Raw genomic sequence first — 25,895 nt, forward strand, 5'->3', positions numbered from 1 at the left:
AAAATTACTGCTGAATATAAATGATATAGAAATAGGTTATTTAAAAAATCTTAGTATGTCAACAGTGAATAATTTTTTTATATCTTTATATCTTATAGTCAAAATCATTATGTGTTAAGCTCAATTTCAAAAATTTATTTAATCTTCTTATATCTATACATAAAAAGACTGAATATGGAATTGTAACTAGAAAAAATATTTGTCTTTGTGAATGTGATATAGTAAGTACTTTTTGTCCTCAAAATAATAACATTAAGATATCTCAAATTCAATAAAATGGAGACTGAATAAATATTACAACTTTAAAATACAGAGAAATTAAGACTCCTGACCTTAGTTTAATAGAAAAAAGATTACTTTTCTTTCTTCCCTTATTTCTGAGTTTCTATAGTTTTCTGTCTTGTACCATGGGCTGAAACTAAATTTTAGCACATCTGTGATAAGCATTTGTTTTGAATATTGTTTACCAGTTCACTCTATTGCTACTTTGCATTCATATGACTCAATGTGTTCTAATATATTCAACTTGGCTGTTCTTGGAAAGAAAGAGTGAATAGTAGTGTTGATGATTTTTAATTTTCATTTTCTTAATGCCTAGTACCTAGTATCATTTTTTTCCTTTGTGAAATAGGATTTTGAGGCAAATCTTTGTCATTTAATACAAAATCCCAATAATAACAACTGTTATTTGTGGCTTCTTAAAGACTGTTATCAACATGTTTATAACCACTGTGTTTAACATTTAGATATTTTCCAGATCATTGCTCCTATATTTTTGTGCTCTCATTCCTTAGTCTACTATTACAAAAATACACTCTCAAGAGTTAAAATGTTTAAAATTGTTATAGCACTCTTTATAGTCACGCTTAGGAAGTGCTCTTTCATTAAATTCAAGAGCTTCTTAATAGGCTAATTCTATAGCCATAAGCATTAAAAGGAACAGGAATTCAATAGGACAAATACTTGGTGATAGCAATTACATGGATCCATGAAGTTTATCTTAATTTCTTATTTGGGTTACTTTTGAATCTGCTCTTCCATTTGCTCTAGAGCGTCAATTGTGAAATAACCACTGCAGCAGAGAAAGGTATATTTCAGTAGCCTGAAAAATGACTTCATTTTAAAGCTTATTCTATCTGTATTTTCAAGCACTGTCCACATTAAGTTCAGAAAACTATATTATGTGCAGTGGAGGAATTTTTTTTCTTTTTTCTTTTTTTTTTTTTTTTTGTGGGACTGGGGTTTGAACTCAAGGCTTTATACTTGCAAAGCAGGTACTCTACTACTTGCACCATTCTTCAAGTCTATTTTGCTCTGGTTATTTTGGAGACAGGGGTCTCTCGAACTATTTGTCTGGGTTGGCCTCAAACCATGATCCTTCTGATCTCAGCCTCTAAATTAGTTAGGATTATAAATGCGAGCCACTGGCATTCTGCTGTCTTGAGGATCTTAATAGTTGAAAATAAGAGATAAGATTAAGACTAAAGGAAAATAAAAATGTTTTGTTGAAGTCTGATAGTTAAAGTTGAGGATTAAAGAGTTTGAGAGGGAAGTCCATGAGCATGTAAAAAGGGAAGGCTTTATGCAAATGTGTTTTGTTAAACTTATGCATAGATAAGATTTAGCTCTATGAGATAAAGAGAACAAGCATGTAGAAGAACAAAAGGAGGAGGAGGAAGAACAATAACAACAATGTTTGTGAAGTGTTTTTCTAGCTTGAACCATGTGAGTCAATTCATCTAATTCTCAAGGTACAGGTACCCAGCTAGGCACTGTTACTATTGCCACTTTACTGATAGGAACTTAAATCGATAGGAGTTTGATAGCTTGTGAGATGTCTTATAGTAAATAAATGGCAGCACCAAGATCTGAACCAAGATCCTGATGTAATAACATGAACAAAGCGAGAGACCTTAAGGCACAGAATTGTGATTGAGAATAGTAAAGTATTAGGTTTAGGTGGAGAATAAGATAAATGAACAACAGTAGTTACAGACTGGAAAGGTCTGTCAGAACTAGCCATAGAGGTCATCAAACACAGCATCAGACAATCATGGGAGTTTTTGGCTAAGTAGTGACATAAGTATGATGCAGTAGTGACATAAGTGATTTCTTGATTAGATAACTAGCTAATGGCTGTTGATAAAGCAACCACATTCATTCAGTCATTTTTCATGCTTTGGTTGTGAGGGAAATGCTGCCAGTGGGGAGAATAAGAGCAGAGGAAGCACCATTGCCTGTGGTAAGGGAAGAAACTGGTCATCTCCCATTTGTGTGTTTTCTCCCCTACTGTAACTGATCAACTTTGTAAATGATCCATTGACACTTCTGTTCATAATGGAGATAACAATAAAGAGAATGAATATCATTTATTGAGCTTATATACGGTAGACTGTACTTATTGCTTTATGTCTATTTTATTTAACCTTAAAAATAACTTTATGAGGTAGATAATAATATTATCTGTATTTTAGAAAGGTGGAAACAGGTTAGTAGCTGAAGCAACTTGTTCATGTTTCCTAATTGCTGACTCCAAGATTTACTTAACATTCATGTGACTCTAATGCCATTATAATATAATGTGTTATAGTCCAGAATTTGAAAAAACACATTCTATACCACTAGATTTGGAATGTCTACATTGCCATGCTTCTGATCTTAGAAACTCCTTCATAATTATGTATGTATCTCTGATTATTTCCAAAGCTTATTTTATGCAGTTGTTTTGTTTTCTTTTTTGATATTGTAACAAGTCAACTCTTCTAAAATGATAATAGCAAACATTTACTCAGCAATTCCTTTGTGCCAGATACTATTTCACATGCATTAATCACATTTAATCCTTGCAACAACCCTCTGAGAGTTATTGTTTTAGAAAACAGAGGCAGACAGAGTACATACAGATCTCAAGATCAAACCTAGAATTTGAACTTAGTGGTTTGAATTCATAACCTGTCCTTTTAACAACAGGCCTAAAAACCTTTTGACAAATAAATGAAGAGTAGGTTTTAAGGTGTTTTTACTTTTACTTTTTTTAGTGGTTTTCTTTTTTGCTGTTGTAAGTGATCTGTGACTTTGTCTATATCAGAATTAAAAAAGACAAACCTGTCTTTGTTTTTCTGTAACTATCATCTTAAGGAAAATTTTAGTGCAAGAGTCCTCTCTTCTCCATAGTTTTGCTTTTCATGGTTTCAGCTACTGGTGGCCCCTGTAATCCCAGTACATGGGAGGCAGAGATCAGGAGGATTGGAGTTCAAGGTAGGCCTGAACAAAAAGTTAGTGTGACCCCCATCTCAACTAACAAGGCAGGTGTTGTGGTGAGCATCTGTGATTCCACTTACTCTGGAAGGTGTTGGTAGGAGGATCACAGTCTAAGTACATTCCCATGTAAAAACTTGAGATCCTACCTAAAAAATAAGGGACAAAAAGGGACAGGGGCAGAGTTTAAATGGTACAGTGGCTACCAAGCAAACAAGGGGCCCGAGTTCAAAACCCCAATACCACAAAGCAAACAAACAATTTTATATATATATATATATATAGCCATATACGAATATATATATATATGTATATATATATATATGTATATATATATATATATGTATATGATTATAAAGCAAAACAGTAAACTTTTGAATAGTGGTTACTAAAAGATGGCAATGAAGACAAATTAAAAACCAATATACTGTTTATTCCTATGTATACATATACACATATGATAGTTTGGTACTATCTGTTGGGTTAGGCACCCACTGAGTCTTGAAATATATTCCCTGTAGGTAATGGGGCTACTGTATAGCCAAGATTGCATTTTAATGATGGCTAAGTATATCAGAAAATTTCACTTTTTAAAGGATCATTTAAAAAATTAGTATATAATAGTTGTAGAGGGGGTTTCCTTGTGACATTTCCATATATGTGTACAGTGTATCCTGATTTGGTTCATCCTTCTGTTATTCTCCCTTTCCTCCTACCCCTTCTTAAAATGATTTCAACAAGTTTCAGTGTTCTGTGTTCATATACGCATAGAAAATACATCGACCATGTTCACCCTCTAAAGGATCATTCTTTTAAATGGTGAAGACTTTTAAAGATTAAACACATCATGAATTCTTATTCATAGTTATTGCTCACTTACTTTGCACAGGAATGGTGCTTGGAGAGAGTGTGTTTACACCTGGTGTTTTGGAAGCTTATTGGGTCTCCCACGTGGTTCCTCAGCTGAAGGGACTGAAGCCATTGGAAAGACTCCCCTAAGCTGTTTTATTTCTGTTTCAATGGGTAAAATCACATTGCTTTGGGTGAATGACTCCCTTCTCTAGGTTCCTTCATTCCATAAATTTCACAGAGAAGAAACAATGACTAAGTCTACATTTACCATTTCATTGGTGTTTCATTAGTCTCTGTTTACATCTTTCAGAAACTTAGTTTTAGAAAGTTTGTTGTTTTGTTTTACAGTCCTGGGTACATTCCCTAGGGACCAGAATCACTATGTCTTGGTCTCTAAGCATGGAAACAAGGAAGGTTTATTTTGCTCTTTGAAAATTTATAAAAAAAAAAACTATTTTGTTTACTTATCCTTAATTTAAACTTTTGTCTTAAAGTGTGTTCAGTTTTCCTTTTTAAAAGTTTTATATTTACTTATTGAGAACATTATTCTACATAAAGAGTGTATGATAAGTCAGTTTGACAACAGAGTGAGGGCGTGGTTAAAAGATACTTCTGTTCAAGAGTATAAACAGATATGGCCTTTCAGAAGGGGAGAAATTTGGTAATTTTCATCTTAAATGCTTTTATCTCCCCCAGCACTATAAAAACTTTAAAAGGTTCAGATATTTTGATTCCATAAGTTTACTTATTGGAGTTTATCCTGTGAGATAAAAGAGATGTGTAAAATCATGCATGTGTAGATGTTTATTAGATTTTTATTTATAATATTGGGAATGGAAAGAAATTGTGATGTCTAACATGAGGGATTGGTTAAATGAGGTATGTAACCTCTATTTGATAGGACACAATTTAGGCATTAAATGTTATATTGTAGAAAAATACTGACATAGGGAAATGCTTATAATATAATTCTTGGTAGAGATGAATAGCTTAATTTTAAGTGCATATTAATTAAAATACTAAAGTAAATCAGTAATGGTTATATTTGTAATAATGAAATGTTAGGAGTAATTACCTACTTTTTTGATCTTCTGTTTTTCTTCCTTCTGTATAGATATGAAGTACTTTCAGAACTCGTATAAAAAGTCAAAGGCAAATTCAATATTATCCAGTAAATTGTTTTACCTTTTATTTTCCTCTGTTGTATGACTTACTATACAGTTTTACTGAGGGAACCAGTAGAATGAGAATGAAAGTAGAAAAAATGGAATCTGTTAAAAACTTGAGTTAGAGAAAAAAAGTGATGTATTATTGAAGTTTGTTACGGTCTTTAGTGTATTGAAGACTATCATCTCTTTACCAGTGCAGACAGTTAAAGGTTCGTATGAACATGTCATCTGAAGTGATATTTGTGTTGTGACACCCATAGTATCTATCCCACCAGGCAGCAGTGAATATGTATCATAGTGATTAGTGTTTAAAGAGGAATGATCAGCTTCTTAACAACATATTAGGTCTTCTATCCTGATGTTTTTGCTCCACACTACATATAGTTGGTGACCTATGCCCCTGTGGTATCATATTCCTTATACAAGTGAAAATTAAATAGTGCTTCCCCATGGCCTACTTGTGAAAAATCACTTTAGCTCAAGCTGCAGTGACTAGTTAGACAAATAGTAGCACAAAGTCATGCCACACAAATTTTTCCATATAACATTAAAACTGGCTCGAGAGCTAATCTGTCAAAAACAGTCAGTACTAGCTTTAGCCCAATATAAATAAAGTGTGAAAATAAACAATCAATCACACATACATAATAAAATGATATGCAAGGCACATAAAGATTGAGTTTTTAAAGTTTAGATAAACTGAAAGAAATAGATTTGAATATTTTTATGAAACTAGAGTGGAAATTTAAGTAAAACATTAGGAAGATGGAAATTTAAAGCATAATTTTTGTTAGTGGGAAGAAGCACATAAGAAACAGGGTGTTTGTTCACCCATTAAAATACTTCTCAGAAACTAGTTCCTATTTTTTTTTTTATAAGGAAATGTTGACGTCTGTAGATATATATTTAGAATATGAGGTACATATTTTAGAAATGCAACATTCTTTCTCTATTTTCAGTGTACAGTTACATAGTTGAGGTTTTACTCCATAAATATATTGAGACCTTATTTCTCATTTAATACTTTATTATGATTGTGTTATTTTCATTGCTGTGAAAAAATACCTGGGAAAAACAAGGGAGAAAAAATGTCTGTGGTGTATGGTTGAAGAGATTTCAGTCCATGGTTACGTGGGCCTGCGGGAGGCAGCGCATCGTAGTTGAAGGTCATGGTGGAGGAAAGCTGTTTACCTCATGGCTGGTAAAGAAGAGAGTGAGAGGAGAGGGGGAGAGAGCAGGGATGGGGGACAAAATATAGCCACTTAGAGCATGACTTCAAGGATCCATCTCCTTCAACGAGGTCTTACCTCTTAAGTTTCCATCACTTCCCTTCCAATAGCACATCAAATTATGAACTTGTCAATGTTCTTGGATGAAGACAGAGCTCCCATGCTCCAATCACTTCCCCAAAGCCTGGCCTTGGACCATTGCTACATTGGGGACCAGGCCTTCACACACGAGACATTTAAGAGTGAAACCAAAGCAATGGTATACATTTTTCTTGGTAATTGTTACCTTTTACTCATAATATTCAATGCTTACATGGCATTACACTTTTGGTGTACACTAAAAATTTTAATGTGTCTATTATTTCTCCTATTTTTCTCTTCTGAATAATGTGGCACCAAACATCTTTGTGTACAAATCTTATTCTGAACTCTTGTCTTCTGTGTTAATCAGACTTTCTTATCACTGTGACAAAATACCTGAGAAAAGAGGTATGTTGGCTCATGTTTTCAGACCATGGTTGGTTGACTTCATTGCTTTGGGTCTGTGGCCAGGCAGAAGCATCCTGGTGGCTATGGCATGTGGCAGAGGATGCTTACTTCATGGCTGCCAGGAAGCAGAGAGACAGACAAGAAGGGACCAGAGTACATATATCCTTCAAAGACACACCTCCAGTGACCTCTTTCTTACATCCAGTCCCCACCTCCCAATAGCCCATTGATAAAGCTAGTGTCCTCATTATCTAATGTACTCTCAATAATGTCATCAGCTGAGGACAAAGCTTTCAACACACTGGCCATTTTTGGAAGACACTTCATATCCCCACACAACACCTTCTGATAAATTTTTCAAACAAGAACTGAGGGAAAGGAATGAGTGCTTTTAAGAATTTTAGTAGATTTTGCCAAATTATTTTGAAAAACTGGATTAATTTTATTTTTAAAGTATTAGTATATAAAATGAAATGACTTACTTGTTTTTCTGAGATATTCTCTAATATAAATCATTTTAAAATAAAAGTAAACTGCAAATACTTTATAATAAAAATAAACTTTCATATAGAAAACTTATGAATTTGACAGATTTTGTTTCTTTTTTTATTAGCGAAGATTTTTTGTACAAAGAGGTGTCACATGATTTTTACATACATTCATATAATGTACTTTGATTTCACCCCTTCTATTACTCTTTCTTAACTTCCATCCTCCTTTAAAAAAAGTATTATATATTTGATACATTGTAAGAACTTTTGTAAATGCCACAAAGTACCCCTACCCAGCACAACAATAAAAAGAAAACTGGTTTTGGTGGGTTTCATTATGCTATTTTCATACATGAATATAATGTACTTTGATCATATTTACCCCATCACTCTCCTTTCCCCCTCCCTTCCTGTTTGTTTCCCCATAAATAGTTCCTCTTTTACAATCATGTCATATTATTATTATTACTTGTGGTGGTGGAATGGTAGCTCTAGATTACACAAAGCATGCCATATCTGTCTTTCTGAGTTTGGCTTATCTCACTTAACCTGACAATCTCCATTTTCCTGTGAAGGACATAATTTTAGTTTTCTCTATGGTCAAATACCAGTCCATTGTGGATATATACAACATTTTCTTTATTAATTTTTTGTGAAAATATTTACTGTTTTCCAACCTTTCAAAAATATAGAAACAACATTAAAATTAATGTTATTTTAATTATTGAAGACAGAGAGTATTTTCACAAAAATATAATTATAAGGCAGTGACTTCTTTTGGAAAATTTTTGAAATAATAAGACAGGAATTCTGAATTCTGTCCAATAGGATGGTCTACCCTCTAGACCATCATTAGTACCTTATAAAGAGGCCCTGGAGGGTTATCTTTCTCCCTTTTCCTGTCGTGTGATGTTATAGCAAGAGGAAAGCATGAATCTACCACACCTGGCTCTTGGACTTTCTAGCCTGCAGAGTGGTGAGAAATAGATTTCTGTTGTTACAAGATACCTATTCTATGGTATTTTTAAAAATCAGCCTGAATGGACTTTGGGTTCTTTTTTCATTCTCTTCTGCAAGATTTTGGCTACTCTTCATCCATTTTATTAAACATTTGTTAGAAAAGTCTTAGGAAAATTGTAGAGGCATCCTAATTTACTATGATGAACATAACATTGCTATGAGTAGCATATTATAGGAATAAATAATTTTTTAACAATCATTATCTAAAATAGGTTTCTTATATTTTTATTTGGCTAGCTATGTTAAATTACTATTAGGTGGGACTAGTAATAAATTAGAAATAAATGGATTATGTTATTATAAAATGACTTTAAGCTACATTTTTTTTTTGTGGGACTGGGGTTTAAACTCAGGACTTCGCTCTTGCCAACCAGGCACTCTACCTACCTCTTGAGCTATACCTCTGGCCCTGGTTAAAATGACTTTTTCAATGAGATAATAGAGAGTAAGTATTTCTATGAATTCCAGATTTGGTGTTTTTATTGAAAATATAAATCGTGTATGTTGGCAAGAAAATTCTGAAGAAAACTAGATAATATATGCTAATTTATATCATCAAGAGAATGGTAAAACCACAGTTTGTATCTATACTCTGACAAAATGTCTGAAAAAGCTAAATTTTCTTATTTCTTATTTAATTAATCTTGAATATAGCATTCAAGATATGTACTTTAGAGAGGATATAAAGTGTAAACCCGGTATTTTTCCTTAAGATTTTCCAGATAATTTATAAAATGAAACACATGCCCATCACATGGATAAATAACAAAACCCAGAGAAAATATCATTTATATTATAAAATGGTATCAACAATAATATAAGAAATTAGGAACAAACTTTCATTTCTTTTTCCCTCATTTTTCACATCAGCCCTCAAAAAATTCTGTCTCTATTCACTAAGACATATATCTAGAATCTATTCATTTTTCTCCATGTCTACTGCTACCTCTTTGGTTTAGGCCCTCATCATTCCCTGGCCAAATTTATGTAATAGCCTCCTAATTTGTCTCTCTCCTTCCAGCTTTGTTTTACTTGATTGATTGTCTACAGTGTAGCCAAGATAAACTGAAACTGCAAAACTGATTGTGTTGGTGGCTTTTCATTTCCCTAAGAATAATGCTCAAACTCTTTCCCATGGTTTCCAAAGTCCCTGGATTGGTCCTTGACTTCTCGTTACTTCTATCTTACTTCTCATTATTTCATGGTCTAACCACATTGTTCTTACCATTTCTTACATGTGACTTACTCAGGATCTTACCAGTTCTAATATACTTCACTGGGGAGAGTCTTTCAGATTGCTGAATTGGAATAGGGTGTCTTGCTCTATAGCTGTCTTTAATTCATCTATCCTAACCAAACATACTTATTTAACTGTCTGCTTTCTGTGAAATCAAGTTGTGTGTTGTCTGTTAAGGAGTCCTTAACACCTACACAGTATTTGATATGTAGAAGATACTTAATTTTTTTTTAAACAAAATAGTGCATATAAGAGGGAGATGGTGTAATTTAGGAAGATTTATTGAGAAGATAGGTCTTAAAAGATGAATACTTATTTTGATTACAATGTAAGGGTAAATAGTATATAGACAAATCTTACTTTTCTACCTCTGATTTTTCATCCCTGTGTGTCAAGTATATATACATAGCAAAATACCAAGTCCTATGCCTGAACTTGTGCAATAATTTCCCTAAAAGGAGAGTGTGAAGGAGACTACTAAACAAGCCTAATTTCTTAAGACTAATTGTAACTAATCTACATGATAATACATGTTAGGCTCATCAAATGTGAGTGAGAAGGGAAATTATACTGACTTATTAGCTTACATTTGTCTAAAATATTTTCTGTGTAGCACTTTAGCTATCAATTTTCAATTGGTTTACTTCATAGGTATTTAAAGTGTTCATAGTGTCATTAATTCAGGCTGTACATAATGTAGGGCTATTTTAGGGAACAAAATTTTTGTTCCTTAATTTTGAATTCAGATAATTTGACTATAATATTAAGTCTTGTGCTTCTTTTATTTCTTTATTTCTAAAAACAACCTTTTATCTCAGGTAAAGAGAAAGCATTTCCAATTATAATTTTAAAGAATATTTGTTCCTTATTATCAAATTACTTTACCAATCTTAAAATTTCCCGAATCTGCTGTGGTGTGGTAAAAGCAAACAATACTAGAACCCATATGAGCAGGACATATGATAACTCACAATATTAATGCCAATAACTTTTGCATGGGTTTCATCCCTAGATTTAATGATTTCATCTGAGCATTTGATAGTAACATGATATCTTTTGCATATTAAACATTTAAAAAATTTTTATTTTTATTTTTCTGTAGTACTGGAGTTTGAACTCAGGGCTTGGTACGTGGGAGGCAGTCACTCTACCACTAGAGCCATGCCTTCCAGCCCCACGTTAAACTCTTCAGGAAAAGATTTAAATAAAAACATAGAAGATACTTTCATTTAGAATATTTTGATTTGAAGAATATGAAATAAAAATAAAGTTCCTGAAAATTAAAAGTGAATAAGCGCTTATTTACTATTATTCACAATTATCAGGTTGCCAGAATATAGAAATTCTTCATTTTTAGGCATTTCTAATTTTGGTGGGTTGGATAAGTGATGATCCACATGTTTTGGAGAGAAGATTCTTTTAACAAGAAGTACAATTTTGCTTTTTAAATCATCCTACTAAAGCCTAGTTATGTCTGGAGAAAGCTACCTAATAATTAAGAATTGACATGTTAACATGGTATTTGCAACAGACATATTGGATCCTTAATTAAATGATGCTTATTTTTAAAGGACTGACAAAAAAAAAAAAAAAGACGCTCCTTGGCAGGTGAAATCTGTGTTGTAGCAGAAGTGGGAAACCTGAAGGATGTGACCGACTCTCGTTTGGATGCTGCAGAATCGCTCTGAGCAGAAGCTTACTGTTTGCAGACAGCATTAGCAGCATCAGCAAATACAACTCTGTCAGCCTCTCAGAGCTGGTGGTTTGTAACTGCACAGAGGACATGATAAACAGTACATGAGATTTGATATCTTGATGCTGGACAGATCTGCAATTTGATATTTTCTTCACTAGCCCTGAAGATGCTAAGAGATAGAGATGGCTGTGTTTATCTTTTGTGAGACAGAAAAATGCAATCCTTAGGGGTTTCTGGAAATAGAAAGGTCATGCAGTCTGGAACCTGTGAGCCTTTTCAGTCTCTAAGTCATCAGGTATGACCTTGTGAATTATGATGGTACTATGAGGATATAGGGTTGTTGCTTTTACTTGTTCTTAATCATTTAGAATACATTAAATAAATGTAATTGCTTATTATCAGATTTTCCTTTGACTATTTGAACAAATATTATTTGTGGTAATGGACAGCAGATAAACTGAATTTTAGAGGTCTCTCTCTCTCTTTCTCTGTGTATGTGTGAGTTTGTATTTACTTTAGTCTTTTCTGGGAAATGAAGAGTAAAGGATTTTTTGCATGATTATAAGCAAGGCTTGGAGTTCTTTGGATTTTTCCAGATTAAGTCTGATTCGAGTAAAACTGTATATTTTGTTTTAAGTGATAAAAGTAGCATAAATTGATTAAAAAAAAGCAGCATGTAAGTATCATAACTAGTTGCTTACAGTCTGGAATTTCTCAAGCATAGAAATTGTTGCTGCTACCATTGTGTGCAGCATACAACAGTGAAAGTTTGATGAGTAGAATGTTTATCAGCATCTCAGCTATAAGCTAATTTCCTGACATTTATATTGCAATATCTGAAATGTTTTAAAAGGCATTGGTTTTATAATTTCTCAGATGAAGTTCTGATGCTCTAGATCTCTTCTAAGGCATTAGGGATAGCTGAAAGCTGACTGTAAATCTGTTTTTCACAAAGAAAGCTTGTAGCATTTCAGCATGTTGAAGATTTTTTTGACCTAGAGAGTTTTGGCACTTTCTTACTTTCATTTTCAGACTAAACAGACTTGACTTCATTAAACACGTTCACTACAAAGAGTAGGGAACCTTACCTCAAAGGACTTATGTGTCCATTTTGTCTTGAAATTATTTATTTGAAACTGTTTTTACATATCAAGTTGTAATGGATTTAAAGTTGGTTTGGTATAGCCTCTCCAAGGATTATATTCTTGGGTAAGAAGCTATCTGTGCTTGGTATTCAAAATTGGAAAAACCTGTATTTTATATTTTTACATATATTTTCCTTTATTTTAGAGAACTTATCAGATATATTAAATGATCAAAAGATGAAAATGAAATATTTCTCACTAGAATGATGGTAGTGTTTTCATGATTCTGTGATTATTATTTAATGCTTCATTAGGACAAAAAACATAATATTAAAAATGAATATATTTTTAAAAGTCTGGAAGTGAATTGATTTAGCTAAGAGCTAAGTTTCTCCATTTTAATTAAAACACATTGAAAAAATTCTACCTACTGATACTGGCTATAATTTATATGCTATTCAGGCTACTTAGCCAGCTTATATTCTTATTAGTAGGGAAGATTGCCATATTCTTAAGCTTGATTAATTTTGGAATGATGTGAATATACCTTTTAGTTGCTACAAAACCTGTTTAATCTGTTAGAATTTATTTCCAGTATTTGCATGTATTAGTCACTATGAGTACATTCTGTTTCTTGGCATTGCTTTGGGATTCCTCTAGGCACTGCTTTCACAGCATTCTGCTATTTTTCACTGTATTTATGACCCATCAAAAGAACCAAACCATAAAGATTTTTGATCACTTTCATTTTGTGGCACTTAAATGAGGATACCTTAGCAATTTTGTAAGGTGAAAGAAATTATTTAGAATTTTCTTCTTCTTTTTTTTTTTTTTAAACAAATCAGGGAAATTTCTCTGTGTTATCGCATCAAAATACATTATATTAAAAGTAAAGACTGGTTAGAATCTAACAGACATTTAAATGTAAAACCAACCTTTCTTCCTGTGCAGTAAGATGCTCCTGACCTTTTGAATGGTGAAGCTGATTGTAAATGGTCAGCTTGTTTTCACAAAGATTAACTTGTTTTACACATGCATTTCATTAACAGCATAAAAGTTTCTAAAGATAAACTATGTATAAACAAATGTCTGCGTAATTCTTCCATTCAGTAAGCATTATGAGAAAGTCACTCATTTGCATCATACTGTGTTTGGTGTGGTGAGGAATACAGAAAAGGAAAAGCCATTTCTTGCTTTCAAGGAGATTATGAGAAAATGTAAACAATGAGCTTTGCCCACATTTTGAATTGACTCCAAAAGTGGTATGCTACAAATTCCTTTTGCATTTGAAAATGCAATTATTTTAATTTGCATACTTTTTTGTTACCTTTATGATATTATTTTTAATTATACACAGTAAGGGGTATCATCATTTTGTATCTGCATATAATGTGCACCTCCTCTACTATTCTTTCTTATCCTCCTCCCTAATTCCCCTTTTACCCTTATACATCCCTTGTAGTCACCATTTCCCTTTCATGTACTCTCCTCCCACTGCACCCCTCTCCCCTATATTCCACATATGAGAGAAAACATGTAACACTATTTTTGTAAGACTGTCTTATTTCACTTAACATCATCATGATCCCCAGTTCCATCCACTTTTCTTGAAAACAATGTAATTTCATTCTTCTTTATGGTGGAATAAAACTCCATTGTATATATGCCACATTTACGTTAATGGGTGCCTAGGCTGATTCCATAACCTGGCTACTGGGAATAGTGCAACAGTAAACATAGACAGGCAGGTCTTTCTATAGTAAGCTGACTTGGAGTCTTTGGAGTATTCCCATAAGTGATAAAGCTGAATTATATAGAAGTTTTATTTTTAACTTTTTGAGAAACCACCATACTAATTCCTGCAATGACTGGACTAATTTGCATTCCTACCAGTGGTATATAAGTGTTTTATTCCCCCTCCACCTGCCACATTCTCACCAACATTCATTTGTTGTTCTTCATTTTCTTGATGATAATTCTGACTGGAGTGAGAAGGAATTTTAGTATACATTTGATTTGCATTTCCCTGATAGCTAATGATGCTGAACATTTTTTTCCATGCATTTATTGGCTATTTGTATTTCTTTATTTGAAAATTGTTCAGTTCATTTGCTCATTTATTGGTCAGATTTGTTCCTTTGGTGTTTAATTTTTTTGAGTTCTTTATATATTCTGGATATTAATTCCCCATGGAATGAATGAATAGATGGCAAAGATTTTCTCCCATTCCATAGGCTGTCTCTTCACTCTGTTGATGGTTTCTTTTGCTGGACAGAACCTTTTTTAACTTAATACAATCTCATTTGTCAGTTCTTCCTCTAATTTTCTTGGAGTCCTATTAAGAAAGCCATTGCCTATGAGTAGATCTTGAAGTGCTTTCCCTATGTTTCTATGTTTTCCTTTGTATTTTTAAAGTTTCTGGTCTTACATTAATGTCTTTGTTTCATTTTGAGCTGATTTTTGCACAGTTGAGAATTAGGGGTCTAGTTTTCAGTGGATATCCAGTTTTCCCGGCATTACTTGTTATAGAGGCTATCTTTTTTCAAATGTATGTTTTGGGCACCTTTGTTAAGAATCACATGACTGTAGGTATAAGGGCTTCTTTTTGGATCTTCTGTTTCCTGACTGTTTTTGTGGCACTACCAGGCTATTTTTGTTACTATGGCTCAGTAATATAGTTTGAAGTCTGGTACTGTGATACATCCAGCATTACTCTTTTTACTTAGGATTGCTTTGACTATTTGAGGTCTTTTAAGTTTCTGTATGACTTTTAAGATGTGACAATCAATTCTAACTTACTCTATAAACTAATGAATCCTAGGATGAGTTACATATATCTCTTTTTCCCCCACATAATTTTTTATTATTAGAGAATTAAAAGTATGGTTGAAACTGTATAATCATACATCTATAATTTTGACAACTGCATTAAATTCTTTTAGAATGTATAGTTTATTGTCCACAACATTATAAACTGTGAATAACTTTGTGTTTTATAAGCTTTATTAACTTAAGTTTTTTTTTTTTTTTTTTGGTGGAGCTGGGTCCTTGCACTTGCAAAGCAGGTTCTCTACCTCATTAGCCACACCTCCATATGAACTTATTTTCAGTAAAGTGGACCTAGTGCAATGCCAGGAGGCAGAATCAAAGACCCCCCCAAATCAGCTTAAGATAAGAATGTGACCAATCCACTCTAATTCCAAGTTTGATCTGGGTAATTAAGTAAGGATGGCTATTATGGAAGAGGGCTTTGATTTACAAGGATTAAATTTTGGAAATAAAGATTAAAAATATTGGAGTGTTTGATGCTAGGTCATTTGGGAGTCCTTTGGATAAAACAGATCTGTGTGTATGTATCGTATTGAAAATTGTATGATTGATTATGTGACAAAAAAGTGCTGGGGGAATAAGTTACTTCAGGCTCTGAGAAAGGGGATTAGGGGAAACTAGAAGGGAAATAGGCCTCAGCTGCTGACTGGCTGACAGTGGGCATTCCTCTGTTCTCTTTCATGCTAGTATGCCTAATGAAAATATCAGGGAGGTAAGCAGAGCAGATGCAAAACCCTTGTTTCCCCAGAATCCAAAACTGGGGCATGTTGCCCAATAGAGCCTCCAAAGTGTCTGTTTTTGTTATAATAGAGCAAAAGGGCTATGATTTGAAAAATCAACTTCTGGGTTGTAACAACTCTCTGCACTAAGAGACTATATGTACAGTGGTTAAGCATCCAAACTGCCATGTTCCCTGAGCTCAAACTTAGCTATACTAGTTACCAGCACTATGATCTTGGGTCTTTTTCCTTGTTTGTCACCTAGGGATGGTAACAGTACCTACTTCAAAAAGCCGTGAAGATTAAACAAAGCATTTGGCAGTAGTTTGTAGTGTGTAGCAAGCATGTGACTATCAACCTTATTTGTTGACAAACTCTATAATATATTCTAGGAGCCAGGATGGGCTCCTGACAGGCCTTTGTAACAATGATTGTGCATGGCATTGTTCCCTTACTGTCCTTATCAAATAAGAAATTTGGTAATAAAAATAAAGATGGTGATAAAAATGCAAAGAACAACATGATAGATACATCTGTTAAATGTTAAAATTCTAACATTTACTGACGTCTATGGCCATACCATCCTGAATGCGCCCGATCTCATCTAACATTTACTGACAATAATTGTGAAAAAAATTTGTGTTTAAAGTTCTTTGCATCTGCTTAGTGAGCTGATTTAAACTTTGTAGTAGTCCCTATTATTTGCTGTTTTACTTTCTGTGGTTTTAGTTACCTGTAGTCAACTGTGTTGTGGAAATATTAAATAAAAATTTCCAGGAAGAAATGATTCATAGGTATTAAATAACCTTTATTATAGTATAATTTTATAATTGCTTCATTATGTTATTTATTGTTGTGTATCTCTTATTGTACCTTTGTGTATCTCTTTTTGTACCTTATTTATAACATTAACTTTATGATCGGTATGGCTGCATAGGAATAAACACAGTATATACAGGCTAGGTGCGAGCCACACTATCAGACATCTTCTGGAGATCTTAGTAAGTATCATCCATGGATAGGAGGCTACTGTATTAGGATTCTGTGTGTGTATTGACCCTTTTCTTTCTTATATTGTACCAACTATCTCATTCATGAAAGAAAGATTACTACGCCTTTGCACAAAATTAACAGTGATTTTGGTTCTTTCTTGGTTAAGGGAAAGTCAAGATTTAAAGAAAATAATAGGGACATATTTCATAGTTATCAAAATTGTTCAGGACAAAAAATGCTACTGAAAATAAAGCATAACTTGTTTTGGTAATTTTATTTATTAATAAGTATTTTCATTCTAAATGAAAGACTAAAATTAAATGTTATAAATACAATATATATATATGAATTGAAAGTTCCTATTTGATAGACTATGGTATTGTATTTCTGGTGATTATTTAATGTGAAAAATGTATCTGCCTAAAATTGTCAATAAACTTCTAAGTATTAATTTGATGTTTGAGTTAAATTTAAATGCTTAAAAGTTAAATTTTGTGCTATCTCTACATTTCAGTTTTCTTTTCTGAGCAATTTCTTCAATGTGTAGTAACTGCATTTCCCCAAAATTAGCACAAGGTCAATTGAATCTCAGAATAATGTGAATTGTTAAAACTGTAAGCACAATACTGGGCAAAGATATGAAGATCAATAGGCCCCTGACTTCAGGAGGTCTTAGCTAGAGAGTATAAATCACTTACTACCAATAAGTGTAACAGAGTGTGGAAAGTATTGAGGGTCATAAAGATTCAAAAGGGAGATAAAAATACACTTTTTTTCTTGCTTGAGTTAAATAAGCAAAATACTTCTTCAAGTTGAGTGGGGACAGGATAGAAGAGCTTAATAGGACACTGCAGAAGTATGGAAGGGGTAGGTGGACCTTGCAGACTGGTCCAGAGAAAGGAGACAGCATATTAAAGTGGGGAAGAAAAGCAAAATGATAGTCCATGGTAGTCCATTTTGGTTATGTAGCCTAAGGATAATTCAGACTATCCCAGGAAGATTTGTTAGGAGTAGATAGTATAGAGTATTGAGTGTTATGTTATGATTTCCAAACTGAGAACACATTTCTTTGCTGTTCTACTTATTCCTGGAGAAAAATGAAATAAAATAAAATAAAAATTCTTATATTTTGAACTCCTTTTAAGAGCTCTAACTTGCTTGAGTCTTTGAAAATGAAAATTAAATTCCTGAGTAGATTTAGTAGTTAGTAGACAAGGTAGGGGGTAGAAGCAAAATGAAGGATTTTAATAAATTTCTCAATCAAAGTTGCATGAGAGCATTTCTCAGTCTATCCACAAACACTCCTAGATTTCAGACCCTAAGAGACCTCCTGCTTGTCCCTGATGTAAACTCTGTTTTATTGGTGTATAATCTGATTTAGCTTTGGTTTTGTTTTTGACATTTCCTAGACCAAAGACAATCTAGTGGGATCATTTTAATACAATGAATACTCATGCTACTGTGGTGAATATTTGGATAAAAAGGATTTTGTCTTAAAAAATATTGGAAATAGAAATTGCTATTTCTAATCATGGAAGCCACCAGATATTTTAGCTTTGCTTTTTGTACATTTAGAAATGATAAAATAAGCCAGCATTGGTAACATTTTTTAATAACACCATTAAGTCTTCTATTGTACACACCAGAGGGCTTTCAGTATTGCCCAAGGATAATTTCAAAAGCTGAGTAAAATCCAAGAGCCGATTTCCTTTATATATGACAGCTGGGATGTGACTTTTGGCATCCAATCCAATAAAGTGTAATCTGTATTTGTGACTTGTGAAAAAATTAGAATCTAATACACTTTTAAAAAAGTGTATTATAAAGTATGTCAGAAGTAAAGCTCTTGGAATCCTACAGGGTGAGTATAAAAGAAAACATACATGTACTTCTTTGACTCTATTTTTAGAATAATAGCAAATCTGCAATAGATGGTACTCTTTTCTTCCTGTAGAATTCTGCATTATTTGAAAATCCTATTTTCAGAAGTCCCTGTGAGTTGTTATTAGTCCTTATAACTTCACATTGCTTCAAGAAGAGCCAGATCTAGGTAAGGGCCTACGACATCTTTAGTGGTTGCTTTAGAATCATAGACCCCTTTCTGGAAGAAACCTTGGAGATCATTGAACTTTGAATTGCTTTAAAACTTCTAAATGTTTAAACACTATTTTCATTCTCAAAAAGCACAAAAAAGAATTTAGGAAGAAAGGTCCCTTTCTTCACCTCAAACCTTTAAAACACAGTATAGAAGCATCAATAAGAAAATAAGTTAAAAAATAGTTGAGTATTTCTTCATTAAATTCCTCTTTATAAAAGGTGATAGAGACTGCCTCCAGTGAAGTATATCACAAAATGCACTGCATATCAATATACATCATTATTCCTAACAGGAATAATAGGAAGGAAATGGGCAACTGAACTAAACAGAACTTTTTCAAAGGAAGAAGTCCAAATGGCAAAAAATCCCCCAAAAACAAAAAACAAAACCACATGAAAAAATGCTCACCATCCCTAGCCATAAAAGAAATGCAAATCAAAACCACACTAAGATTCTACTTCACTCTTGTTAGGATAGCTATCACCAAGAACACCACTAAAAAAGAATGATGGTGAGGATGCAGGGGAAAAAGGAACCCTCATACACTGCTGGTGGGAATGTAAGCTGGTACAACCACTTTGGAAAACAATATGGAGGCTTCTTAAAACACTAAAACATAGATCTGCCATATGATCCATCAATACTACTCCTAGGGATATGCCAGAAGGAATGCGACTCAGGTTATTTCAAAGGCACCTGCACACCCATGGTTATTGCAGCACTATTCACAATAGCCAAGCTATGGAAACAGCTAAAATGCCCCACTACCAATGAATGGATTAAGAAAATGTGGTATTTATGCACAATGGAATTTTATTCAGCTACAAAGAATGAAATTTTGTCATTCTCAGGTAAATGGATGGAACTGGAGAACATCATCTTAAGTGAAGTTAGCCAGGCTCAGAAGGCCAAAAATCATGTTCTTCCTCATATGTGGATTATAGATCTAAAACAAATGCAGTAATATTATTGGACATGAGACACACACTAAGGGGAGAATGTACATGAGAGAAATAGGGAAAGGAAAGGAAACCTAAAACTTGAATGTGTTTGATGTGCTCACTGTAGAGAAGTGAATAAAGCAAATTTAAACTGGCAGAAGCCACTATGGGAAGGGGACCAGAAAGTAGCAAAGAGGTCTGGTAGAGATGAGCCAATGTGGTTTTCAATACACAAGTGCATGCAAACAATGCTAGGAATCTCTTGTATAGCTACCTTTACCTCAAGCTAGTGAAAATGCTATATCTCTTTTTTCTTTTATTCATATGTGCATACAATGTTTGGGTCATTTCTCCCCCCTTTCCCCTGCCCCCTCCCTTAGCCCCCTGTCCCCTCCCTTTTCCTACCCCTTCACTACCAGGCAGAAACTATTTTGCCCTTATCTCTAATTTTGTTGAAGAGAGAGTATAAGCAATAATAAGAAGGAACAAGGGTTTTTGCTAGTTGAGAGAAGGATAGCTATACAGGGAGTTGACTTTCATTGCTTTCCTGTGCATGTGTGTTACCTTCTAAATTAATTCTTCTCAAACTAACCTCTTTTCTAGTTCCTGGTTCCCTTTTCCTATTGGCCTCTATTGCTTTAAAGTATCTGCGTTAGTTTCTCTGCATTGAGGGCAACAAATGTTATCTAGTTTTTTGGGTGTCTTACCTATCCTCATACCTTCCTTGTGTGTTCTCACTTTACCATGTGATTAAAGTCCAATCCCTTTGTTGTGTTTTCCCTTGATCTTAAGCCCGCATATGAGGGAGAACATTACAATTTTTGGTCTTTTGGGCCAAGCTAACCTCACTCAGAATGATGTTCTCCAGTTGCATCCATTTACTTGTGAATGATAAGATTTCATTCTTCTTCATGGCTGCATAAAATTCCACTGTGTATCTCTTCAACAAATTCGGAGAACAAGAGGGTGGATTAGATTCTGCCTGGAAGCAGGGTGAGGGGGATGACACAAACAATGTATATATATATATAAGTAAATGTAAAAATGATAAAATAAACAACAATGAAAATAATGTAAAAAATTAAAAAGAGTTGGAATTCATTTCCTTCAAAGTCATTGATACCACCATGCTTTTGCACAGGCTGTGACATCTTACTGATTTTTTTTTTTAAATCTTAGGAAAGTCTGGAATCCCCTTATTCATTCTCATAATCATGTGTGTTCTTTAAGACTTAGCTTTAACATAAATTAGTGGGATTAGGTGTTTATTTAAATATTCCTTAGAATACTAAAGCCTCCCTCTCATACAATGTTTGCTGCCTATGTCTTTAAAAGAATGTGCACTTGCAGACTTTTTCTCTTTGAAGGTGAAATCCTTGAAAGCAAGTGTATCTTTTAATTCAGCACAGACTCTAGCACATGTTAAGTGATTAGTAAGTACTGACTCAATAAACATTGTTTTTTACAAACATAATACTGAAAATGCTTTAAGGCAACAAAAAGAAACTTTCTGAACCTCATTTAGGAGTTGTTTACTGTGAACTAGAGTGTAAGAAGTGTATTAATAATAACAGCTAATAATAGAAGAATAAATGTTAATAGAACAATAGTTACAAGAATAAGTATTATCTCATTTCCATGTTCCCTAAAACCATAATAGAGTTAAAAATGAACTAAAATCAGACTTCAGATAAAGCTAGCAGATAGACACACAGCTACCTTTTCTCTCTCTAAAAATACTATTAAAAGAAAAAGATTTAACCCTCCCCTCCTTTATTCTTCCTAAGACTAAATGAGTAGGGGAGAATAGGCAATGGAAAAACCTGAAACAGAATTTTGTGAGCAGAGAAGCAGAAGAGAAGTGGTACCTCTGAGAGTTACCTGGTACCTTTCCAGGATGCTTCACTGTAAATTGTGTTCTCAGCATTTACCATCACCTGCCTACAACTCTGTTTCTCAGTTGACCAAAACCCTTAGCCACCTTTCTTCTTCCTGTAAGTTTGTGTACTTATGTAAGTTTGACAAAAGTAAAGGTAGAAAAATAAGGTCAGGAATAGGTCTTTATAGCTTTAATTTAAATTAGATACTGTTTAAATTATTAACCAGAAAGTGAATTTTAGTGAATAGGAGTCAACACAGCAAATGGAATGGATCAGGCCTATAACTTGTTTCATTTATAATCTGTGTGGGTTTTGGGAGATTACATTCCTAAACCTTTAGAATATTCATGGTTTAAAATTTGTACCTTACTTTTCAATTGTTTATTTTTGCTAAAGTGTTTTCCCATCAAAGTTCCCTAAAACTACTTCTAAAGCACAATTAGATACATATGAAATTAGTAGTGGAGTTATCCATAATTTTCCCCATTTCTTTCCTCTCACTCCAACCACCATCCTACTCTGTTTCTACAAGTTTGACTTTTTAAAAAAAAGATTCCACATGTAAGTGAGATCATGCAGTTGTTTTCTTTTTTGTGTCTAGCTTTCATGTAGCATAATATACTCCAGGTTTATCTAATACTCACAAATGGCAGTATCTCTTCTTTTGTTTTTGGTGGCACTGGAGTTTGAACTCAGGGCCTCACACTTGCTAGGCAGTCACTCTATCTCTTGAGCCACTCCATCGGCCTCCAGTATCTCCTTTTGAAGGCAGGATATCATTTTGTTGTATATATACATGTATAATTATATCACATATATTTCACAATTTATTCATTTGTTGATTGGCATGTATGTTATCTCCACATCTTGGCTATTGTGAATAATGCTGCAGTGAGCATGAAAGTATAGGTAGGTATCTCCACAAGGTGGTGGTTTCATTTCCTTTGGTTGTATATGTAACAGAGGGCTTGCTGATGGTAGTTTTATTTTAGATACTTTTATTTATTTATTTTCCTTTATTGTTGTGATTGGTGGTGGTACATTGTGACAATTATGCATGTTCTTACAATGTATCAAATATATAATATCCGCAACCATTCTCCTTTATCTCCAACTCCCCTGATTCCTGGAGTAGTTTCAACAGGGGTCATTTTTGCATTTATGTACATGTGTATACATTTTATTACACTGTATTCATCCTCCTACCTCCTTTTTCCCAACACCTCCCTCCTTCCACTTCTGCCAGCCTTCCCCTGAGACAGGACTTGTTCTACCCTCCTGTTCTCTGATTTTGTAGGAGAAAAAAGAGAAAAGATAAACAAAAAACATGACATTTTAGCTTGAGATAAAGGTAGATACACATAATACATGATATTTCCATGTATATATGTATTATAACCCCAACTGGTTTATCTCTTTTAATTTTTTTCATTCTAGCTTAATCCCTTTCTTAGGGTAGCTTCAGTCAATTTATGATTTCTATATTCATTCTTGTATAGTGGGTATATCACCCTTATTCAAGTTCTTAGTTTCCCTACCCCTCCCGTGTGTGACCTCCCCTTACTATGACCAGTGTTTCATAAAATTGCTTCATTTGTATTAAGTGTATATTTCACATATGAAAAAGAACATGCAGCTGTTGACCTTCTGAGCCTGGCTAACTTCACTTAAGATGATGTTCTCCAGTTCCATCCACTGGAGTCTCTATACTGTTTCCCCTAATAGCTGCACTGATTTACATTCCAATCCTCACCAGTACTTGTGATCTCTTGCTTGTTTTTGATAACAGCTATCTCAAATAGATATAAGTTAGTATCTCATGGCTTTGATTTGTATTTTCTCATTGATTAGTGATGTTGAACACCTTTTACATACTGGTGATTATTTGTACACATTTTTTTGGAAAAACATCTACTCAAGTCCTATTCCCATTTAAAAATTGGGTTATTTGTTTTTTGTGCTATTGAGTTGTGTGACTTCCTTATATATCTTGAATTTAACACCTTATCAGATGTACATTTTTTCCTGTTCTGAGGGCGCTTTTACATTTGGCTGGTTGTTTTCTTTGTTGTACATCTGAAGTGTCTTTTCTTGGAAGATAACTTAGCCAGGTACACATTTCTAAATGAGCAAATGTTTTTCTTATGTATCTTGAAAATATTGTTTTATTATCTTTTGGCTTCTAGTTTGGTTATTTTGTCATTCTTTTGTAGGTAATCAATTTTTTTTGCTGCATTAAAGATGTGTCTTTCTGCATTTTCATATGACATGTGCAGATGGGAATTTTCTTTTAATGGTCTTGTTTGGGATTCATTGTGATTCTTGAATCTGAGAGTTCATGTATTCTTTCAGTTCTGGAAAATGTTTATCTACTATTTCAAAGCAGTACTTTTTTCTCATTCCATCTTGTTTTATCGTTTAGAACTTCAATTAGATATATGTTTGGTTTCTTATATCATCCTTCATCTTTTAAATTATTTCTTTTATATATTTTTCTGTTTTGTCACTCTGCTATGTTCTGTGTAATTCTTTAGATTTTTATCCTGGTTCCTGAATTTTTAAAATATTACCTATCCAGTTAATTGTTTAACCCATCTGTGGTGTTTTAATTTTAACAATTATATATACACACACGCACACACACTACACAATTTCTTGAGGTTCTATTTCTCACATGATGATTTTTAGTCTGTCCCATGATTTAGGAGAAGTTTTATTCCCTCGTATTGGGGTTGTAAAGGGAATCAAATCAGTACTTTGATTTGGTTTAGTAGTACATCAGTTTTGCTTTGGGTCCCACTCATGTCTTTTATCCTTATTCAAACAACTTGACTCTTGTTTTTATATTTATGACCAAACTACCACTTTGCCTCCTCTCAACCTGGAAAAGATAAATTTATTTTTTAAAAATCAGAAGGATCTCTTTAGATGGAGTTTTTAATTGACTTTCTTGGACAAAAAGAATAACCTTTATGGTCAAGGGTCATCTGTATGCATTTCTTTCATAATACATTGTAACATTGTACTTATGTGAAGTCTGTTATCTCTCTGATGGAAAGGTCAGCCATGTCTTATTGTGTTTTGTGCACACCAGATATGAAGACTAATGTAAATAACAGTAATAATAAATAACATTTGTTGAGAACTTACCATATGCTAGGCAAATTCGTTACCTTTATGTGTCGCTTGAAACACTGAGAGATTGTGCAAGATGCCCAAAGCCACACAGTGAGGAATCCACTGAAACATGACCTGAATCCAAAGGTTATGTGGTCCCACATGCAAACTCTCAGTGCTTGTCTGACACTGCTTTCCTGATACCCTCTGGAATGGGAGAAATAGCTGTGTCACATCAGCAAGAACTTGAACTTGGATACCAAACAAACTCATAGGGATGTGGCAGATGCTTAGGGAAGAACACAGGAGAACAAATGAAGGAGGCATGCAAGGCAGATGGAGTCTTGTGGCGGGCATGTATGAGCACACAGCATGAACAGGATAAAGACAGCATGAGTCAGCAATGAGGAAATTTAGCAGCAGTTAATATTATGTTGCGGGTACAAATTTGGGTTTATAGGCAGAACAGAGATTCTGGAAGGACTGTAAAAAACAAGTCAGGAATCAAGCCCAGAATAAAAGCAAACAAACCTGGCAGGCAAATAATGCAAGTATCTCTATTTTTTCAAAAAATAATTTTGATTAATTAAAACTTTTGTTAACTTTCCACTTTTATCCTTCAACTAATCAGATGTTAAGTTCACAGGAAGAGGGAATATTCTTCAGATCATAGTGGCAGCCATAAGTATCATATTGTACACTTTGGTGAAATTAGCTCTGAGACAGAACTAGTCCCAGCACCAGAAAACCTTTACTCCTGAGCATTTCGACTCTGAACCTGACTTTGGATTA

The 25,895-nt window shown here is 33.7% G+C and overlaps 1 protein-coding gene across 8 annotated transcripts in view; it reads left to right on the forward strand.

Moving 5' to 3' along the window:
- Window positions 1-25,895, forward strand: part of Slc4a10 (solute carrier family 4 member 10) — a 307,228-nt gene that overhangs the window by 68,904 nt on the left and 212,429 nt on the right. For 2 of the 8 annotated variants that reach the window (XM_074070952.1, XM_074070953.1), the window contains exon 1: window positions 11,405-11,736. The exons of 5 other annotated variants lie outside the window; for them this stretch is intronic. In XM_074070952.1, coding sequence (XP_073927053.1) covers window positions 11,656-11,736 — 81 coding nt within the window. In that variant the 5' untranslated portion in view covers window positions 11,405-11,655. Of the gene's footprint in view, window positions 1-11,402; window positions 11,737-25,895 lie in introns of those variants that run through there. One more of the 8 variants, XM_074070954.1, reaches the window with a different exon arrangement.

This window comes from Castor canadensis, chromosome 4 (assembly GCF_047511655.1).
Source record: "Castor canadensis chromosome 4, mCasCan1.hap1v2, whole genome shotgun sequence".
Taxonomy (NCBI): domain Eukaryota; kingdom Metazoa; phylum Chordata; class Mammalia; order Rodentia; family Castoridae; genus Castor; species Castor canadensis.